Consider the following 21,615-nt stretch of genomic DNA (forward strand, 5'->3'; position numbering starts at 1 on the left):
GTCCCGCCTCATGCTGATTGGCTTGGCTCCGCTCCACCCCAATTACGTTGGATCACCTGTTGCAGGTCGCGGGTTTCTTGTGGCCTGCAAGTTCCAGGATGCATTGCACAACCAGGTAGGTAGTGCGGGGGTGTTGATAAAACCTTGTGGCTATGCGGGCTTTAGCGGGACAGTCTGTGATGCTGAAAGTTGCTGTACTCCTGTTTTTCTGTTGTTGAATGAATGCGCCTCCTCGTCTCCCCAAACTGCACCAACCCACGGGTTCAAAAGTCCAATCGGCGGGGACAGAAATGGAAATCCACATCGCCCAGAGTGAGGTTAATAACCTCAACACCGCCCCTTCTCCTTCCGAACACTGGGGTGGATTCAAGTCGCTCCAATACCTCGGAGAACACAGGGAACGCTGCCGTAGCAGCAGCCAGTGAAGACAAGGACATCTTGTGATGCAGGGACCTCTGGAAAGCGTCTCTGGCTGATGCTTGAAAATCACCATAAATCTCCTCCAAAAGAAAGAGCAGAGGCCGCACTGGGGAAACCAAGGAAACATCATTTATTCAGCGGTAACATCGGCGAATGCATTTCGGCTTCATCAGCCTTCATCAGCGCCAGGGATGTTATATATATGATAACCAAGTATCCTGAAACGGTTCCCGATAGAACCCAAAAAGCAGGTACATATATATATATATATATATATTACCTACTGGCGGTCGCCAGTAGGTAGTTATAGTTAGGACCCCTTTTCCATAGGAAAACCTCAACATTCTATTTTGAATAACTTTGGCGCCGGTCGATGAATCCTCGCGAATTTCTCAAAATAGGTGGGGCGCTACGCTACGCTCCTACCCTGAAAGTCTCGGGGGGATTCGTCAAGCGGGGGCTGAGATAAAAGGGGGGTCCCAAAACGCGTTTTTCCCATGCATTTTTCCATAGGACCTTTAGAACGAGCTACAGCCCGAACGGCTGAACAGAATTACTAGAAATTTGGCAGCGAGGTAGTCCCTAGGTCAAGGAAGTGCCTTTTGTAGGTTTGGTGTAAATCTGTTCAGTAGATTCTGAGAAAATAGCCTTTAAATCAATATATATATCTGAGCCCGCTTACGGTACGCTTACCGTACGCTTACCGTAAGCGTACGGTGGCGTGCGCGAGCGCGATTCTGATTGGCTCTTAGATCTTAGTAAACATTCGAATCGGCCGAAACCAGGAAGCGGCGGCCGCCATTTTGTCTCTCGCACTGAGTGTTGTTTATCAAACAAGATGGCCAAAAACATGTTACGGGGCTGTTTTGACAACTCCCTCCCACATAGTCATGTTGAGGGAGTCCCCAAACATCCCTCAAGAGCAAAAACGGTTTTATTTTTTTTTCGGCAATTTCGCCGAGTACGCTTACCGTACGCTTTCCGTAAGCGTACGGTAAAAAAAAAAAAAAAAAAAAAACACTATCCACACTTACCCCACCCCCTGTGCTTTTGGTGGCCGTAGGCCACCAAATGTACAGGGCTTATTAATAGGTAAAAAAAACTAAATTTTGGCAACATGAAATTATAAAATCGAAATAAAAAAAACACTATCCACATTGACCCCACCCCCTGTGCTTTTGGTGGCCGAAGGCCACCAAATGTACAGGGCTTATTAAAGTTGATAAAAACCGTGCACGGAACGAACTGCGTTAAGTGGGCGCGCACGCCTCGAATGGCGTAAAGTAACTTAGCATTTAAAAAACCGTACAAATTCACTGAAAAAACCATAGGTTTCACACACGTTATAGTTAGGAATTAGCATTTAAAAAACCTTGCAAATTCACTGAAAAAACCATAGGTTTCACACATGTTATAGTTAGCGGAAATTTTACTGATAAAAAACCAGTGAAATTGCCCCGTTATAGTTAGTGCTGGCAACTATAACTCACGCGACCGCAATCTTCTGCTGATGACATATGTGTCTTTATGAAAAAAAAATATTTGTAATATATGTATAGCTAAAAATGTATGGAAGAAGACATGGGCAAATAAGTGTCTAAATACAGTATTAGCATCAGCAGAGGATTGCGGTCGCGTGAGTTATAGTTGCCAGCACTAACTATAACGGGGCAATTTAACTGTTTTTTTATCAGTAAAATTTCCGCTAACTATAACATGTGTGAAACCTATGGTTTTTTCAGTGAATATATATATATATATATATATTATCTACTGGCGGTCGCCAGTAGATAGTTATAGTTAGGACCGTGTTTCCATAGGAAATCCGCAACATTCTATTTGGAATAACTTTGGCTCCGCTCGTACCCTGAAAGTCTCGGGGGGGATTCGTCAAGCGGGGGCTGAGAAAAAAGGGGGGTCCCAAAACGCGTTTTTCCCATGCAATTTTCCAGAGGGACCTTTAGTCCAAGGTACAGCCCAAACGGCTGAACAGAATTATTTGAAATTTGGCAAAGAGGTAGTCCTCAGGTCAGGGATGTGCCTTTTGCATATCTGGAGACAATCTGTTCAGTAGTTCCTGAGAAAATAGCATTTAAAAGCATATACATATCTATAGCCGCGCACCGTGCGCGCACCGTGCGAGCACCCTAACGTGCGCGAGTGTAATTCTGATTGGTGGTTACATGTTAGTCAACGTTCGAATCGGTCGAAATCAGGAAGCGTCGGCCGCCATTTTGTTTGTTTTCAGTGCGAGAGTGAAAAAGGAAGGTGGCGAACGTGAAAAGGGGGCAGGGTAGAGAGTTCCTAACCCCCTAGCCTTTGTCAGGGGGTCCCTGAAGGACCCCGAAGGCAGAACATTTTAAAAAAATTATTTTTTTTTAAATCGCGGGGGTGCGCGCACTGTGCGCGCACGGTGAAACCCCCCCCCAAAAAAAAATATATAAAAAAAATAATACATACATAACTTAGCATTTAAAAAAACGTACAAATTCACTGAAAAAACCATAGGTTTCACACACGTTATAGTTAGGAATTAGCATTTAAAAAACCTTGCAAATTCACTTAAAAAATCATAGGTTTCACACATCTTATAGTTAGGTGGATATTTCACTCGTAAAAAACCAATGAAATTCCCCCGTTATAGTTAGTTGAGATAACTATAACTCGCGCGACCGCCACTCTATCACAAGGATGATGTCATCAGTGATGTCATGAGTGATGCCACTGACCATGTCATGAGTGATGTAATATGTGACGTCATGAGCAGAGGATTGCGGGCACGAGAGTTATATGTTCCCTTCTACAAACTTCAAGAACGTCCAATGTTTTGTTACTATAGGAAAGAGAAAGTTGGCATCCTTAAGGTCCATGCCACACATCCAATCCTCTTGATGTAATTGTAGGTAAGTTTTGTGTAAATGCCAACATTCAGAATTTCTCTTTCAATAACTATTTGATTGTTGCTCAGAGGTTGAGTATAGGACTGAATTCTTGTTTTGGACATTTTCTTGGAATCAGAAAGTAACAAGAAGAAATTCTCATTTATTTTTGGTGATAAGGGACCCTCTATTATTATTATTATTATTATTATAATTTAATTTATATGGCGCAACAGCTACCCAGAGGTGTCCCGGCGCCTACAGACACATGAATAAAAGAGGGAAGCAGCGGGTCAAAGCTCAGACATTGAATAACCATGTTTTTATGCTTTTCCGAAATTTAACATAATTTTGTTCAAAACGCAGTGATGGTGGAGGCGAATTCCATAGAGACGGGGCCAAGTAGGCAAAAGACCGTCCGCCCATGCGGCTAAGTCTAAACCTAGGGACTACAAACTTTGCCTGACTAGATGATCTGAGAAGGCGAGAAGGGGTGTACAGTTGAACTAGTGCATTAAGGTAACAGGGGGCAGTACCGGCATTGATTCTGTGCATACAGCAAAGGGTTTTGAATTTAGACCGGTTTTCAATCTTTAGCCAGTGTAAATCCCTGAGAGACCCTGTAATGGGAGTCATTCGAGGTAGCTGACAAAGAAGTCTGGCCGCTGAGTTTTGGACCATTCGAAGCCTCCTGATTACATCCTTGTTGGCACCTAGATATAAAACATTACTGTAGTCCAATCTGGATACGATTAAGGCTTGAACCACCGTCTTTTGAATCATAATTGGCAGCATCCATAGGATTTTTTTAAGCCACTTCAAAATTCCAAAGCAAGTAGATGCAACCTTGACCGCTTGTTGTTGCATGGACAATTGTTCGTCAACAATAATGCCAAGGTTGCGAACAGATTGCGAAGGTAGGGGAAGCGCACCCATTTGCAGAGGCCAGTGCTGCGGGCCCCAGAGAGCTTGGTTTCCACCGAAAATTAAAAGCTCTGTTTTTCCTCCATTCAACTTTAATTTATTAGTATGCATCCAACCAGCAATTTCTTGTAGACCTGATTGAAGGGAAGGTGACTTCAAGGAATCTTTGGTAGATAAAGAAAAGATAAGCTGGGTGTCATCAGCATAGGAATAAATAGTTAGGCCAGCTTCTTCTGCTAGGAACGCTAGAGGGCTGATGTAGATATTGAACAGCAACGGGCTTAAGATAGAGCCCTGGGGCACTCCATAAGGAGAGGAATGGGATCTGGAGCTGGCTGTTGGGGAAAAAACCTGAAAGGTTCGGTTAGTGAGGAAACTCGCCAGCCAGTTCAAAGCAGAGCCAGCAATGCCCTTAGATTGTTAAACTTGAAGAAGGGTCTCATGGGATACAGTATCGAAAGCGGCACTCAAACCACTGTTTCTTTCACCAGTAAAGTGATCATTTTTTTTTTAGTTGCTCTCAATGGTACTGAGGCGATGGTCTCAGTAGGACACATGACGAGGAGATTTTAAACTCTGCGAATATATATTCTCAACAATGCTCAAGGACCATCTTTCTTTTATTATCTTTTGACACACTTCCAGCTGGTTTGGAATGCTTCTCCCTACTGGAGTGGCTAAGGGTGAGAGAGGATGGAGAGAGTCACTGTTTTGGAAGTGGTTTCCCAGAGGAAACCACTGCACTCATAGATTTTTACAAGCTGCCTCTTCCCTTTGAATGCTTGCATGGGTGGTAAGATTGTCTCTGCAAAGGTTGCTGAGAAAATTGCAGGGTTGGAACCCTAGGAGGGAAGTAACACCTGCTGTCATAGGGTATAAAAACCTCTAGCATTCCTTTCTTTTTTCTAATCCCAAAACTCCTAAACTCTCCATCTCAGCCTTCATTTTAACAATCTTATCACTGGCGGGAGATGCCAAATAGAGAATTCCCAGAGAAAAGTAGATTAAGAATTCACTATTGCACTTCTAGTTTTCCAGTAAGGCGAAGCCAGGAACTTCGTTTTACAGCACCTCCTGGAAATCCTGTTTGTTCTTCATTGACTGTTTCCCAGTGGAGTGCTGAAGGGATCCCTTCTAGGGATCTGTCATAGTGCCCAAACAAGACAGTGGCAGTTGCAGACTTCCTACTATAGCTGATCTTCCACACATTGGAGGTAAGAGTTACAGCATGCAACTCCCTGGCTTCTGTATTTAATTTTCCTAGACGCTGAAATAACTTCACTTAAAAATAATAATGCTGCTAGATTGATAGAGATAGCGAATGGGGTGGCTACGTTTTTCAAAAAAAGTATCAGAAAGTTTACCAGCGATTCTTAAGATAGCAAGTGAACAAGAAAAAGAGACTGATTTTACTGCCGTACACAAGTGCCTTTTTTAGGTCTCGCTGAGGCCAGCGCATGCGCTGGCTCGGAGAGACATTTTATAGTTGGGATTTTTAAAGTGCTGCCTGTGGCCTAAAGCTTGAGTGCACGTGAGCGTGCACGCGCGCAGCCGCCAGTCACTGCTGCGCGTGCACCACTCGCGTGCTTGCCACACAGCGCTCCCGTCCAAGCGATCGCGATCAATTTCGCTTTGATCGCGATCGTTATTACTTTCGTTTTTACGGCCTCGCGGCCGAATGCTTGTTTACTTTTAGCGCGAGGCGCGCGCGCTTGTACTTTAGCTGTCTGACCCCGCTCCTTACTCTTCCCTCAGTTTCCTGCTCTCCCCACTCTTATCTTTCAATTTCTCACTCCTCTTTCTATCTCCGTCTTCACCATCGCCATTCCGCCGAGATGCACTGGTGACATTTCTTTATTTCCAAAGAGTCGGAAGTCGAGTCTTTGTCTGCCGAGTGTGGAGACTTTCTGTGCACAGCGAAGCATTTCAGCCGATCTCAGGTCTGATAAACAATGTCGGAGTCCTAATTAAGGGACATGCGCAGGTTTGCCGACATTTGCTATTTTATTTTTATATAGCCAACTCTGATGCTGCGAACGAAGTGACAGGTGAGGCTGTAGTATGCGGCGCTCCGTTCAGTCACACACCATTGAGGTGCACGCGCTTGTACTTTAGCTGTCTGACCCCGCTCCTCACTCTTCCCTCAGATTCCTGCTCTCCCCACTCTTATCTTTCCATTTCTCACTCCTCTTTCTATCTCCGTCTTCACCCTCGCCATTCCTCCACCTCTCTCCAGCCGCTCTTCCCCTGTAGCCCTCTGTCTCCCAGGCTCTCTTAGAGTGTCCCCTGTACTCAGTTAGAATGACTGACCTTAAGCTGCCGACACCCCAGAAAGGCATCTAAGATCAGAAGAAATTGAGGTCTCCTCGCCGCAGGACCCGCGCAGTGGAGACACCGAGATGCACTGGTGACATTTCTTTATTTCCCCGCGCAGAGCTCTGAAATCCTCTCCTGAGCTGCCGATTAATGTGATGGTGGAAATTGAAGAGTCCGAAGTCGAGTCTTTGTCTGCCGAGTGTGGAGACTTTCTGTGCACAGCGAAGCATTTCAGCCGATCTCAGGTCTGGTAAACAATGTCGGAGTCCTAATTAAGGGACATGCGCAGGTTTGCCGACATTTGCTATTGTATTTTTATATAGCCAACTCTGATGCTGCGAACGAAGTGACAGGTGAGGCTGTAATATGCGGAGCTCCGTTCAGTCACACACCATTCTCCAAGAGTCTCGCTGCAGTCCAGCTCCAGCCACCGCTTTCAAGCAACGAAGTTAAAGCAGATATTTCTAAGAAATAAGGTCTGCTGCTTGGGAATCTCTCGCTATGCAGCTTTACAAAGGGTAAGAAGTCTGTCATTGCAGAAGAAATGCAATGGTATGTATTCGTGTATTTAAGCCCAACTGGTGTCTCCTAGTTAGATGAAACATTTCTTGCTGTCTCATAGAGGAAACATGTCAGAAATTCAATAAAAAGAACATTTGTCCGGAATCCAGTTAACCAACCACAATCTTCAGCAATCTTAACCAATCCAAAAAGATGGTCTAAGAAAGTAAATAAATAAATATACATATTCACTTCAGGTGAGGAGAAGTCATGGTTCAAACTAATAGATGAATGCAACTAAAACTGTCCAACTGTGATTAGCGATGCAGGGTTAACTCGCTTTCAGATGCACTGCTCATGACCTAACAGACGGCACTAGTTACATCATTGTAGTGGGCTGGGCCCACATGTTCAGGTGATGAAGTAGACGTAGCACTACTATCATCCATAATATTAGTGCTGCCATCACATTTGATCTCACCATATACTTCTCTATGGATACACAATTGTTTGTATATGTGCCCTTATTTACTGATTTTGCCTTGCTATATGCTATTATTGTTATCGCATATCACCTATACCCAGGTGTGGACAAAACCCCACTTCAGGGGTTGATCACAGGCCCTGCCCAGTGACCTGATCATGCAACTTCCTACCTAAACCCGGTTGATAAAATGCCCAACACACCACCATCAAATGTACAGAGTGGGGGGTTAGCACAGGTCCTTACCTTTGACCAGGGCATGTGCTGTAACCTGTGAGCTGGTGTGATTCTTAAAGATTTTAAACAATTCTGTACTTTGGCCATGTATATTTACAGTTACTGATTTACAAGGCTCTTAACTATTCAGTATGGGGCACTTGATAGCCTTGTATGATGTCATTTTTGTCTTATATTGCTCATGAATAGTTTTTTTTTATAGTCGTAGGATGTGTATTTATTGTTTTATTATTATGATAGTATAAATTGTTGTTTATTGTTTTACGAGCTGGTGACTTAAATAAACAAACATTTTGGATATCTACTGGTTACCTGGTTTTGAGATATATGAAACATCTCTAAGAGCGTCTTAGAAAGCCTGTTAATTGTAAACAATGTTGCAGTTGTCTAATCATGCAATCAACAAAGATCCAATGAGATTTACCCAGCAGTCAGCTCAGAGGTATGTTGGAATGCTCTTGGGAAGGTAATGCTGCAAGCTGATGCCTTTACTGACTTAGGATGACTCTAAGATGAAGAAGATGACAATATTCCGTATTTTCTGTGACGTGGGTGGTGGCGCATTTGGGCTTAGGCTGAGTGGCCCCTCAAAGGTTGGTGTGTTGGTTCTGTTGCTCCCAACAGGAGGATTTTAGACAGTGTCAATTTCAGACATAGAAAGTTCTCCTTCATCCAGTGGAGCACGTGTCCCAGACAAAATTAATTTTGACGCATGTCATTTATAATTTTTCTAGCTGGAAATAGATTTGTGTATCATTTTACATTTGAAAATTTGCCAATGCTTTTCTATGAGATGGTTCTGAAGGCATACATACAAATCGAACATCAGACAGGATAAAAAACAAGCATTGGCATAGCCAATAGGTCTCGCTTTTGGGACCTTATAAGTATTTACTTATACAGCACAATATCCTTGGTGCAACAACATCAACTGTTGCATGGTTAAACACTTATAAGATCCCAAAGGCGAGACCTATTGGCTATGCCAATGCTTGTTTGTTTTTGGAACATGTGTTAGAGAAGCAAGTGATACCAGTTGCGCGATTTACACTTTGAATTTTGATTCTGTAGAATTCTTACACTTCATATTTTTCACATCAGAAAAATATTTTTCCATTTCCACAGTATTGTTTTAATATAACCGATACAGCTGCCTTTAATGATTTTTAATGTTTAATAGATGTCACGATGACTGCCATTGCATGCAGCATTTAATAGACATGCACGGAGAACTATTACATTTTTTAGATTTCACCAGTTAAAAATTAAAGCGGTATTTGAGTCATCAGGTATTAAGAGAAATAAATACACCCAAATCTATGTAATGAGGATATCGCAACTCATCTCAGAGTTGCTTGAACATAGGGAGACAGTTGGCTTGCAGTCTTGTGCCTCGCTCTATACAGTCACGGAGTGATTGATGTCTTCAATTTGTTGGTTATATGCAGGAGGTAGACGTTGTGAAGAGGACTGGGAGAGCCTTGCTGTTCTTGAGTCTGCTGCACCACTGGGGGACTACAAACCCCATCTTCCCCCTGTGCTGAATTTTCACTCAGGCGCATAAAACCACGACGCAGCCCCACGGCCCGTCAGAGCCCTGAAGAGGCTGGGCTGGGCCACCTTTCTAACGTTAAGGGGCTGAAGACAACACCTGTCCTCCATGGGAAAAAAGAAGCTGAAGCAGCCAGAGTAAGGCGGGGAAATAATTACGACTTTTGACTCATTTCTGGTACGGGCAACTAATGTCTTATCTAAAGAAATTGAACTTAGAGAACGCAGGGTAACCATGGGGGATATGAAAGTGGTGAAGCTAATGGCGAAATCCCCTTGAGATCAGTAGCTAACGATTTGCCGGAGGCCTCACCCGTTGAAGTACCTGTTATTCAGGTCAGGCAAAATAAAAATATTTCTTTTTCACTGGTGGAGCCACCTGTCAAAAGGAAAAGAGGCGGCCCTAGGCAACAGCAGGCCCTTAAAGCTAGGAAATCGAAAAAGGGGCATGTGATTGAACTTTCTTCCCGGTCCGAGACACAGGGATCGAACATTATAAATTTGGACGATTTATATATAAGGCTGGAAAGTGTTTTGCTAACTCAGATTCACCCTCTGAAAATTCGACTAGAGCTGATAGAGCAATATTTAGTGCAACTAATTGAGTAGGGTGGGGTAATACAGAAAAATTCTCTAACTGCCACTACTAGTACTGCTCGGAGTGCTTTGAACATTATTCAACCATTTGAACCAATGCAGGGTGAAGGACTCAAGAGGGGGAGAAACGGGGGTGGAATGGTGGAATCACACCAATCATTTCAACAAATACCTACACAGTTACCTTCGCCTCAAAGATTAGAGGCACACCATCAAGATAGTACTCTAACAGTTGGAGGAGGAAGTAATATAGGGAAGTCTGTAGGTATGATTACTAAAGATAAGTCGTCCATCTTGCAGCATTCAGGCCCATTGGCAGTGCAAACACTGAACCCGACTCCACTATCAAGGGTACCACTCCCACTATCCAGGGTACAACTCACACCATCCAACCACCCTACCACATACAGGGATGTAAGAAGGATGCCAATAAGGAAGGCAGGTGCTAGTGAAGAATGTGCCATGGGGGAGGTGGTGAAAACAAGGGGCCAGACGTTATGCCTCCTGCGAGCAGAATGCCCATATGTGTTAATTTTGTTCAACGTCCCTGTGCTAAGAAAGTCACAATCTGAATCCGCAGAGCAACTCATGGATAAATCATTTCATTGGTTGACCAACTTTGCTAGAATGAGCGCATTTGTACACAGACATATCCTTGTGACAAAGAGTTTCATGGGTAGGACCAGCTTTAAAAGTCTTTGGGGACTGCATGGCCTTACATTTTGATACTCCAGGGTTAGTGAGCGACCTGCTAGGTCAACTACATAGTTTACAATCAGAGGGTTCTCAGTTATATATGCTTTACCCTAAGATTTTTTTTTAACAAACCTCAGGATTTGCGCAGAATTGCAGAAAGGGCAAATAACATTATGGTAACTACAAGTTTCTGCCTCACTTTTAATGAATTGCTGAATTCTGTACTCGAAATAGGTTTCTCGCACTGGAGAGTTTAGAGGGCTGTGACTGACTCCCAGGGAGGGGCATTACGATAGAGAAGGATGGGGACCAGGGGACACCTTCTGAAGGGGTGTGTCATAAGGAGGTGTTGGGGCAAGGAAACATCAAGGTGATAAGTTGGAATATTGCAGAACTCAGCCGTAAAAGAGATGATATAAACTGGATAAGAGAGATAGCCAAATATGATATCATATGCCTCCAGGAAACATTGGAGGTGGCTCCAATCTCCTTGGATGGATATAGATCTTACCAGACCCCAGCAGTTCCATCTAGAGCCGGAAGAGCAAGAGGGGGCATCTTGACATTAATAGCGAATACTCTCATCCTTAAAGTTTTTTTTTTAATGACTTTCCCTATTTTCATTATTTGATATGCGAAGGGCGAGGGGATTGGGATTTGATTACTATAAAGTATTACAGTAATAATTTTGAGGGTAAAATGGAATCTGTGGTAGATAAAGTGGAGTGCTTGATTAATGGAGCAAACTCCCAACATCATAAACCACTGAATCTTATTATATTGGGAGATTTTTATATTAGAATTTGTCATTTAGTTGGGAAATTGTGCGGGTTTATGGATTGTGATGGAGACCTGATTGTTCATTTTAACGATTGTATGTATGGGAACACATTCAATTGGATCCTAGTCATATGGAATCTGATGATAAATCATAAACTAAACCCATTGACAGGAGCTATGGATAAGACGTTTGAGAGTGCTGAGAAAGGGGTCCAAACATGATTATATAATAATTTCTGAAATTTTAACAGATAGTTTTAGTAACATGCAGTGTACTTTCACAGAATTTAGTGACCATGCTTTTCTTCCATGTGATCTGAAATGGGAGATAACTTCCAATAAGAGTGCAGAGCGAGCCCCAAAACCTGTTCTAGCAAGGAAAAATTGATATATTTTAAAATGGGACAAAGTGGATAAGATAGATATACTGTCAACAGTAATAACAGATAAGAATCCAGAGGTTATGACTTGTCTTAATGACAGCGATAGCTTGGAGCAGGTGGTTGAAGCCTTTGAAGAGGTCCTAAAAAAGAATAAAAAGCAGCTAATATGACCGTGCAGAAGCAGAGAGCCTCCGCAAGTACAATGGTTTGATGCAATGTGCACTAAAACCTCTTCTAACCTCCATAGAGGATTGCGAGAGGTACCCAGGGATGTTTTGTTAATTCAGGGCCTACGTGCTAGCTAAAAGGAGGTGAGGCAGACTCGATTAAGAAGCCTGAAAGAAAAAGCATGGAAAGACCTAAGGCAGGCAGTAGAGATGAGGGAGATCCCTCGCTAGATGTCCACATAGAGGAGGACGGGTGGGTCAAGGATATTTGAAATATTTTTTCAAATGCGAATGAGACAGCGATTGATAATTATAATATGCAGGAGCAGAATAATACTTTTCTTGAATTTTGAAGTAGGAGAAGTAGAGCAAGCCTTGACTTGATGTGTCTGATCAAATAAATATTTTATTAACTGTTTTAAAAATGGTATTTTAGATATTTATTGTGATATATATGTATGATACATTGTGATGTTTATGTGTTTTTATGCATTAAAATAATGCAAAATAAAGGATTGATTGATTGCAGGAGGGTATGTTATCGCACATATGAGGTGTGTTCCATTTTCTCCTCTTTGGAGGTTCTTGGCAGCATTTGAGACTTGCAAACAGGGCCTTTAATGACCAGTATGTCTACATGAATTAACAAACATTTATTTATGACATAACAAAATATTTCGAAGATTAGAGAGAGAAAAATACAGAAAATAAGAAAGGAAATGAAAACTAGAAAGTGAGGAAAAATAAAATGTAGGATTTAAAGAAAAAGAATAAGAAAAACTATGGAACAAATACATAAGAAATAAAGAAGACAGAACAAAAACCAAAAAACTAAAGTGAGTTACATTAGAATGACAAAAGTCAGAAAAAATAAAGAAAGCAAAATGAAGAATGACAATGGTTCTTTATTGCTGTAGGTATGTGGCATCTTCTCAACTGGAACCCACTCTTAATAACAAATGGGGATTGGGAGTACTGGTTGGAATCTGAACAAAAAATACCAGCATACTTCTGAAATATGATATACTTCTTTGTTTTCATAGAAATCCATAAGACTATTACACTTCACAGTAATTATACTGTTATACTGGAACTTGCCAGTAAATATGGGCTACATTTCTAAGGTCCTTTTCTACTTATCCTCAATATACAATATCCTACTGTACACACCAACTCAAGATTTAAAAATAGAACATGGGAAGAACAGGTCGTATGTCTCCCTATTTTGTCCGTAAATGTATATTCTTGTGCTTTTCAGGTGCAGATGTGCTGTTCAACAGAAAGAAGGAGACGGTGATGATCTAACATTTCTGAACTCATGCCTGGAATTGACATAACATTCAAAATAACAGGCACCCTAAACGAAAGATGCGTACACTTCAGTTACACTGTTATTTTATTGTTATAAATGTGTTTTATTTTAATAAAATTATACAATAATTGGAATTATTAAAAAATAGACCTAAATGATTAAAAGTGTGACATACTCAGTGAGGCCAAGGTTCTTCCATTTCTCAGATGGTTCATATTTTTGTTTGCCCGGAAGTCTGCTTCTTGCAAGAAACTGCTTTGCCTTTTCGCTCTCCAGTTTCTGTAAATACTCAATGGATCTCTCAGTTTTGCTAGGTTCCTCCACATCAATTGCTTCTGTGTACGGTGTATCTTCAGATATCTCTGGTTCTTCATGGAATATAAAATCCTAAAAGAAAATATAATTGAAATATTGACAAATGCACAGTTTATAAAGAACGATTATGTCAGGGTTATACCATTACACATATGAAATTGCACTTCCATTTAATATAATCAATTTCTATAAACAGCTGTATGCATTTAATATAGTATCCCAAACATTCTTCCAATAAATATATCATCACTAATGTGAATCAGTTCCATTCAACGAGGAAAAACACTGTAAATATATTTCAATTCTGCTACCGACCTACAATGCATCTGTCTATTGCCTCAAGCCACATAACGTAACATCTGCAATGGCGACCAACATCTGTTAACCTGATCGACCACAATTAACCGCCTGCCGTAAGCAAGTGAATTGAAATTTGGGAATCTATGAATATACAACAACATAGTTATAGGCTTTCAGTCATGCTGTAGTAAAAATACTGTAAGGTTAAGTTTGCATTTTTTCAATTAATGTATATAAAAGAGCTGTGCAGGGCGATACCAATGTTCCAAAAGCAATTGAGTAATGGTGCCAGCTCCAGACCAAACATTTTATCGAACTATTTAAGATTAAGAATCCTGTGCAAAGCGGTTGTTTTTCCTGCCTAGAGAGAGGCAAAGTGCTCACGAACCAAATGTATTTTTATATTTACCTCTGAAACTCTTATTTCCACTGTGAAGGTGACTAATGCAGTGAGTCAATGTAGTAATTAATTTAGGAGCTAGGTGGGTTCAATTCACACGCATACAGTCTCTCATCCTTCTGAGGTCGATAAAATAGGTACCATTGAGTTGCGTAGCAATAAACATCTATTATTCAGCGCCAATATACCCTTAGGTGAACGTGCGCTTTACAAATACTCGTTAGGTTATGTTATGTTTAACAGGTACGATGCAGAAACAGAAATAAAAAAATAGAAAACAGTAATGTAAAATCTGAGCTGAAACCCATCACGCAAACTCATTCGATATTACCACTCGCTGTATACAACCATGCCTGAAATGGTACTGCTTAACAGTGTGCCAGTGTTTTTATCCCAGACTATTCTGAAATTATTCGTGTTTTTTTTAGCTTTCACAAGATCTTACGAAATGCTGTTCTATGCACCCACTACTGTAATGCAGAATTTGTTTTTTTTCCTGTTTCCTCATTGTCCTATTAAGACCTCACCTCTGATTCAAGAAAATATCTTCCACTGCAAAATCTCTGCCTCCAACAATGTTTTTTCTCGTTAAGATTTTGAACTTTACTATCACATCACAACACCCTGCCCATCCTCTAGTGTACACTGAGTCCTAACCCTCCCCTGCAACAGGCTATGTAGTTTACAATGTACATCAGTTTGGTTAGCCACTGTCTACACACTATTTATCTTTCTGGAGATAAAGCCTCTAAAAGTGGATGTGATCCATACCCTTGTCCTTTTTAGCCTGCATTGACACCGGGAATGCGACTTCCTATGTCTTAAATGCAACATAGTAAACACAGCTAGCAGCAATTACGATCACATGAGCGCATTTAATTTTAGAATGTGCCATGTACCTGTGCTAGATGTTTGCATGATCACAATTGCCTTTGTTTGCCACAAGCCACAGCTGCCGACACCAATGACTTACGGCACATATGTTTTTTTTGCCTTTGTTAACGCGCATTGTTCAACGCTCACTGGATACGGAACTCTAGTGTCAGCAGCAATTACGTTCATTAAACGCATTCGACTACAGACTCTGCCTGAGCTGTGGAGGTGGCAAGCATATGCCATGGAGTACTTTTTGTTTAAATGAGCATTTATTCATTTACAGGTACCGTTCGGCAGTGATAAATATCAAATTAGCATTCCAGTGAGAATAAACTCACACACAATATGGGGACCGTTAAATCTCAACAATCACTTAAGATCAGAATTTGATTATAAAATAAAGGCACAATTAAAAACACATTAGACCCTACCATATGTCTCTAACCATTGCCTACACAAGAATATTGATCTACGCAGCAAGACTATGTTGGTATCTTAAAATAAAAGGACATCCTCTATGCTCCTCTGCTTTCTTGTACCCTACTTAATTTAATTCTTACCTGATGAATTATAACAGCTAAAGATGACCCTGCCTTCATAATTTTGACTTAAACATGACATACCAAATACAAATTATAATGTTTTAGGTTACAAAGAATGACAACTACTTGTTATTTTTTCTACAAATATATTGTGAGACTACAAAAGCAGCCCTCCTCCATTTGAGACATGTGGGACCTGAATCCCTATATCATAGGGTAAGTGACTGCACACAATAGACGTGCCCACATTTGTAACATGTGTGTAGTCTGTTTTGTTTGTCATGTTTGTATACTGGAATAGCACTATCCAATGAGAATGTGATGACATAAAAATGAACTGGGTTCGAAATGACGGAAAAGTATAAGACCTATCTATTAATTCTCTCTACTAGTTGACTCCGTTGTACTGAACTGATTGGTAAGGTGAGACTTATTCTTACCTAAGCATGGACTTAAGAAAAACATTGATATATTAGGGATCCTAGTTACCCTGCAGAAGACCCAGGAGCCTTTCCAAGCTATGAAAGGAGCCGAAACAAGTTGGTAAGAGAGATGACCAAGTCATGATATCTCCAGACACATCCAAACTATTGTTTTTAACCCTGCCCGACATACCCATTAAATAAAGAGATACTCTTGGGTTTACATTTGGCGGACTTACTGTACTATCAATTCTGTCTAGGACACTGGCACTCTTCAAGTACACATAATGCTTTTGCTACTACCTTATTTCTGGTGTGTATTGATATTGTTTGGAGGCCGTGTGCTAGGATTTGAATTCCTCTCTCTTAATGTGATAGTGATATTCCCACTAAAGCTCCTCACCTTTTAAGTTTGCAAGTTAATACAATCTCTGAATCACCGCTTTACTATCTATCTATCTATCTATCTATCTATCTATCTATCTATCTATCTATATCGATATATATATATATATATATATATATTCACTGAAAAAACCTTAGGTTTCACACATGTTATAGTTAGCTGGACATTTCACTCGTAAAAAACCATTGAAATTCCCCCGTTATAGTTAGTGCAGGCAACTATAACTCACGCGACCGCAATCCTCTGCTGATGCTAATGCTGTATTTAGACACTTATTTGCCCATGTCTTCTTCCATTAAATTTTAGCTATACATATATTACAAATATTTTTTTTTCATAAAGACACATATGTCATCAGCAGAGGATTGCGGTCGCGTGAGTTATAGTTGCCTGCACTAACTATAACGGGGGAATTTCAATGGTTTTTTACGAGTGAAATGTCCAGCTAACTGTAACATGTGTGAAACCTATGGTTTTTTCAGTGAATTTGCAAGGTTTTTTAAATGCTAATTCCTAACTATAACGTGTGTGAAACCTATGTTTTTTTCAGTGAATTTGTACGGTTTTTTAAATGCTAAGTTACTTTACGCCGTTCGTGGCGTGCGCGCCCACTTCACGCAGTTCGTTTCGTGCGCGCACGGTGCACTTCGCGCACCGTGCGCGCACAGTGAGCACGCGGTGCGCTTCGCGCACCGCGCGCCCACTTTATGCAGTTAGTGTCGTGCACGCACGGTGGGCACGCGGTGTGCTACGCGCACCGCGTGCCCACGTTACGCTGGATGGGCCATGTACGCACAATGCGCTTCGCGCACCGTCCGCACACGGAGGACATATTATGCGCTTCGTTGTGAAAGGTTATCTGTTAAATGTTCAATACATACATAAGCCATGCCCTAAAGGTGCCCTACGGGCACCTTTTGCACACAGGGTGGGGAAAATGTGGATAATGTTTTGTTTTTTATTTATTTTTGACTGTACGCGTACGGTATGCGCAATCGGCGTTTAAAAAAAAAATAAATAAATGAATTTTTGGCCTTGGGGTTTCTTTTGGGACACCCTAACCATGGCTAGGTGGTTAGGAGCTGTCTAGCCTGCCCCTTTTCATGTTATCCAACTTTGTTTTTCCTCCCCCCCTCAGAGTGCGAGAGAGAAAATGGTGTCCGACACTTCCTGGTTTCGACCGATTCGAATGTTTACTAAGATCTAACAGCCAATCAGAATCGCGCTCGCGCACGGCACTGTACGCGTACGGTAAGCTTACCGTAAGCGCACGGTAAGCGCACGGAGCGCGCTTACAGATATATATATTGATTTAAATGCTATTTTCTCAGGACCTACTGAACAGATTTACACCAGACCTACAAAAGGCACTTCCTTGACCTGTAGACTACCTCTCTGCCAAATTTCAAGTAACTCTGTTCAGCCGTTCGGGCTGTAGCTGTGTCTAAAGGTCCTATGGAAAAATGCATGGGGAAAACGCGTTTTGGGACCCCCCTTTTTTCTCAGCCCGCGCTTGACGAATCCCCCCGAGACTTTCAGGGTAGGAGCGTAGCGTAGCGCCCCATTAGTTTTGAAAATTTTGCGAGGATTCGACGACCGGCGCCAAAGTTATTTCAAATAGAATGTTGCGGATTTCCTATGGAAACAGGGTCCTAACTATAACTATCTACTGGCGACCGCCAGTAGATAATATATATATATATATATATATATATATATATATATATATTTATATATTATCTACTGGCGGTCACCAGTTGTAACAGCTCTCCTGTTTACATAAGGGCGTGTTTTCCTTGAGTTATGTAACAGCTCTCCTGTTTACATAACCTCTCAACCGCTAAGCATCCTGGGAGATGTAGTCCGTTTTCGCTGGTTACCGTTTTCCTCCCCTCGCATGACAGGAATTCTTGACAGTACATCCTCCCTCTCAGCGGCTCCCCACGGGTCCAGCGCTGGCAGGAAAACGCCGATGGAACAAGGAGACCAAGCGCGGAGCATGAACCCCTTCAGCCGGTTCCCATGATTGCTCCTCCGGGCCATAGCCTTTCCATGCAACCAGGTACCACAGCTTCCCCCTGTGCCATTTGGACGCCCGTATGCCCGACACTTCATACTCCACCTCCGACTCCACGCATACCGGCCTAGGTGTCTCAGACGGCTTGGAGGGTGCTGGTTTGAGCAATGATACATGAAAGACAGGGTGTATCCGCAATGACTGGGGCAAGCACACCTTCACGTTCACGGGACCCATACATTTGGTAATTCGATAGGGGCCCATGTACTTGGGATGGAACACACTGTTCTTTCGAAACCTCATGTTTCTTGTGGATATCCAGACGTAGTCTCCAGTGCGGTACAGTGGCCCGGGCCTTCTCTTCCTGTCTGCCGCAGCCTTGTATCTTCTCTTGGCCTCTATTAGGACAGCCCTTGAGCGCATCAACGTGTCTTTTATGTGTGCCACCCTGTCCGCTGTGGCGGGAATCCTGTCCTCTCTGAACGGATGTAGAAATGGCAAGAACCTGGGATGTTGGCCATAGTTGTTATAGAACGGAGATGACTGTGTGGAGCTGTGAGTGGCGTTGTTATAGGCTATCTCTGCAACCCATAGCAAGTCGACCCATTCTTCCCTGCCTTGGTCCACAAAACATCGCAGATACTGTTTGAGCGTTTGGTTCAGGAGCTCGGTTTGGCCGTCCGTTTGAGGGTGGTAGCTGGTGGACAGGGCGGTCTTAACATGCAGCGCAGTGCACCAAGTCTTCCAGAATTGCGCAGTAAACTGCGACCCCCGGTCCGACACGATCACCCCAGGTAATCCATGCAGTCGTACCACATTCTTTAGGAGTAGTGACGCCAATTCCCCGGCCGTAGGGACTCTCTTGCAGGGGATGAAGTGCCCCATTTTCGTCAAGTAATCCACCACCACCAGTATTGCCGTCATCCCCTGGTCTACCGGTAGGCCCACCACGAAGTCCAGTGATATGCTATCCCATGGTCTATCCGGGGTCGGAAGTGGATGTAAGAGCCCTTGGGTTCGGCCATGGTCGGCCTTCATGGTAGCACACGTAGGACACGCCTGTCCCCACCTCCTGACATCCACTCTCATGGTTGGCCACCAGAAATGCCGTCCCATGCTAGCCACCGTTTTTTCAAAGCCCAAATGACCTGCGCATGGAGAGTCATGGCACCAGATGAATGCTTGTTTCCTTAGCCTAGGCATGGGTATCAATAGGCACCTGCCCTTCAGGGGTATCCCGTCCGTCAGCTGCCATTCTCTGTGACTGAGGAGCCACCTCCGCCATGCGAATGACCTGATCCCTCTCTTTATTCCCCTCAGGAAAGTATCCGGTTGGATAACCCCCAATACCATCCTCGGGGAAATGATGGAACGCTCGGTCGCAGGCAATGGTTCCTTAACTGCAGATTGACGGGACAGGGCGTCCGCCTTCCGGTTTTCCGTCCCCGGCCGATATGTGATGCGGAAGTTGAACCCCGCAAAGAAGATCATCCACCGCAGCTGCCTGGGAGAAAGGTGTCTTGTGGCCGTCATGAACTGTAGGTTCCGATGGTCCGTGTACACCGATACCACATGTCTTGCCCCCATCAACCAATGCCTCCATTCGGTGAAGGTGTCCTTGATTGCGAGAAGCTCCTTCTCCGCAATATGGTAGTTGCGTTCGGCGTCGTTGAGTTTGCGGGACATGTACGCAACGGGATGAAGCACCCCTGTGTCGTGGTTGCGTTGGGACAAGATAGCCCCCAGCGCCACATCCGATGCGTCCGCTTCCACCACGTAGGGGAGATCCGGATCGGGGTGAGCCAACACCGGCGCCTTACCAAAGGCGCTTTTCAGGGCCTCAAAGGCTTTGTTCGCTTCAGGGGACCAGACAAACTCCTTGGACTTCCTCAGTAGCTGTGTGATTGGGGCCACCAATCCTGAAAATCCATCTATAAACCGCCTGTAAAAGTTGGCGAAGCCAATGAAACTTTGGACGTCCTTCACGCTTTGGGGCACCGGCCATTCTTTCACCGCCTTGATCTTTCGTTCTGCCATCTCCTGTCCCTCTGGACTCAGCATCACTCCGAGGAATTCCACGGATGTGACGTGGAAGTCACACTTGCTGAATTTACAAAACAGCATGTTTTCCCTCAGCTTTTGGAGCACAGCTTTGACGTGGTGTACGTGCTCCTCCACACTGGACGAATAGATGAGGATGTCGTCGATATATACGACCACGTAGATATCCAACTCCTCTCTGAATACCTCATTCAAAAAGTACTGAAAGGCTGCCGGGGCGTTGCACAGACCGAACAGCATGACGAGGTACTCAAAAAGGCCGAACCTGGTCTTAAAGGCGGTCTTCCACTCGTCTCCGTCCCTCATGCGCACCAGATGGTATGCCCCTTTCAAATCCAACTTGGTGTAGATACGAGCTTTCTTGACCTGTTCCAGAAGTACACTGATGAGAGGCAAGGGGTACCGATTTTTTATGGTTATCGCATTCAATGCCCTAAAGTCCACACAGGCTCTCAGCTCCCCATTAGCCTTCGGGATGAAGAAGAGTGGCGAGGCGGCCGGAGACTTGGACGGGCGGATGAATCCTAGCTTGAGGAGTTTATCCAGGTACCCCCGGAGATGCACGTTTTCAGGGTCCGTCAGGGCATACAGCCTGCCGCTGGGAACGCTGGCCCCTGGCACCAGGTCGATCTGGCAGTCAAACTGTCTATGTGGTGGTAGCACTTCCGCCTTCACCTCATCAAATACATCCTCAAAACTGTGATAAGCCTGGGGGAGAGCCACATCTTTTTCTGCCGCTGTAGCCACTGTCTGACTCCCGCTCTCATCTGCGTCAAGGGATTCCGTTCTTATTCCACAATGCAGGATGCAATACGGTGACGTCATTTCGATGCGATGTGTTGGCCAATCCACAGAGGGGTTGTGTTTCTGTAGCCACGGCAATCCCAATATGACGCCATATTGGGGCGCTCGGATGATGTTAAAATCGATTTGTTCCAAATGGTTCCTCCCATATCTCATCGGAAGGACCCCCGTGTGCTGCCCGATGGGCCCCGTCACCAATCGCCTTCCGTCTACAGCATAGACGTC

General features: G+C 43.4%; 1 protein-coding gene across 2 annotated transcripts in view; it reads right to left on the reverse strand.

Moving 5' to 3' along the window:
• ODAD2 (outer dynein arm docking complex subunit 2) overlaps positions 1-21,615 on the reverse strand; it is a 1,108,894-nt gene that overhangs the window by 673,663 nt on the left and 413,616 nt on the right. For both annotated transcript variants that reach the window (XM_085631770.1, XM_085631771.1), the window contains exon 8: positions 13,423-13,634. In XM_085631770.1, the coding sequence (XP_085487896.1) occupies positions 13,423-13,634 (212 nt within the window). The remainder of the gene's footprint in view (positions 1-13,422; positions 13,635-21,615) is intronic.

This window comes from Triturus cristatus, chromosome 10 (assembly GCF_964204655.1).
Source record: "Triturus cristatus chromosome 10, aTriCri1.1, whole genome shotgun sequence".
In the NCBI taxonomy this organism is placed as follows: domain Eukaryota; kingdom Metazoa; phylum Chordata; class Amphibia; order Caudata; family Salamandridae; genus Triturus; species Triturus cristatus.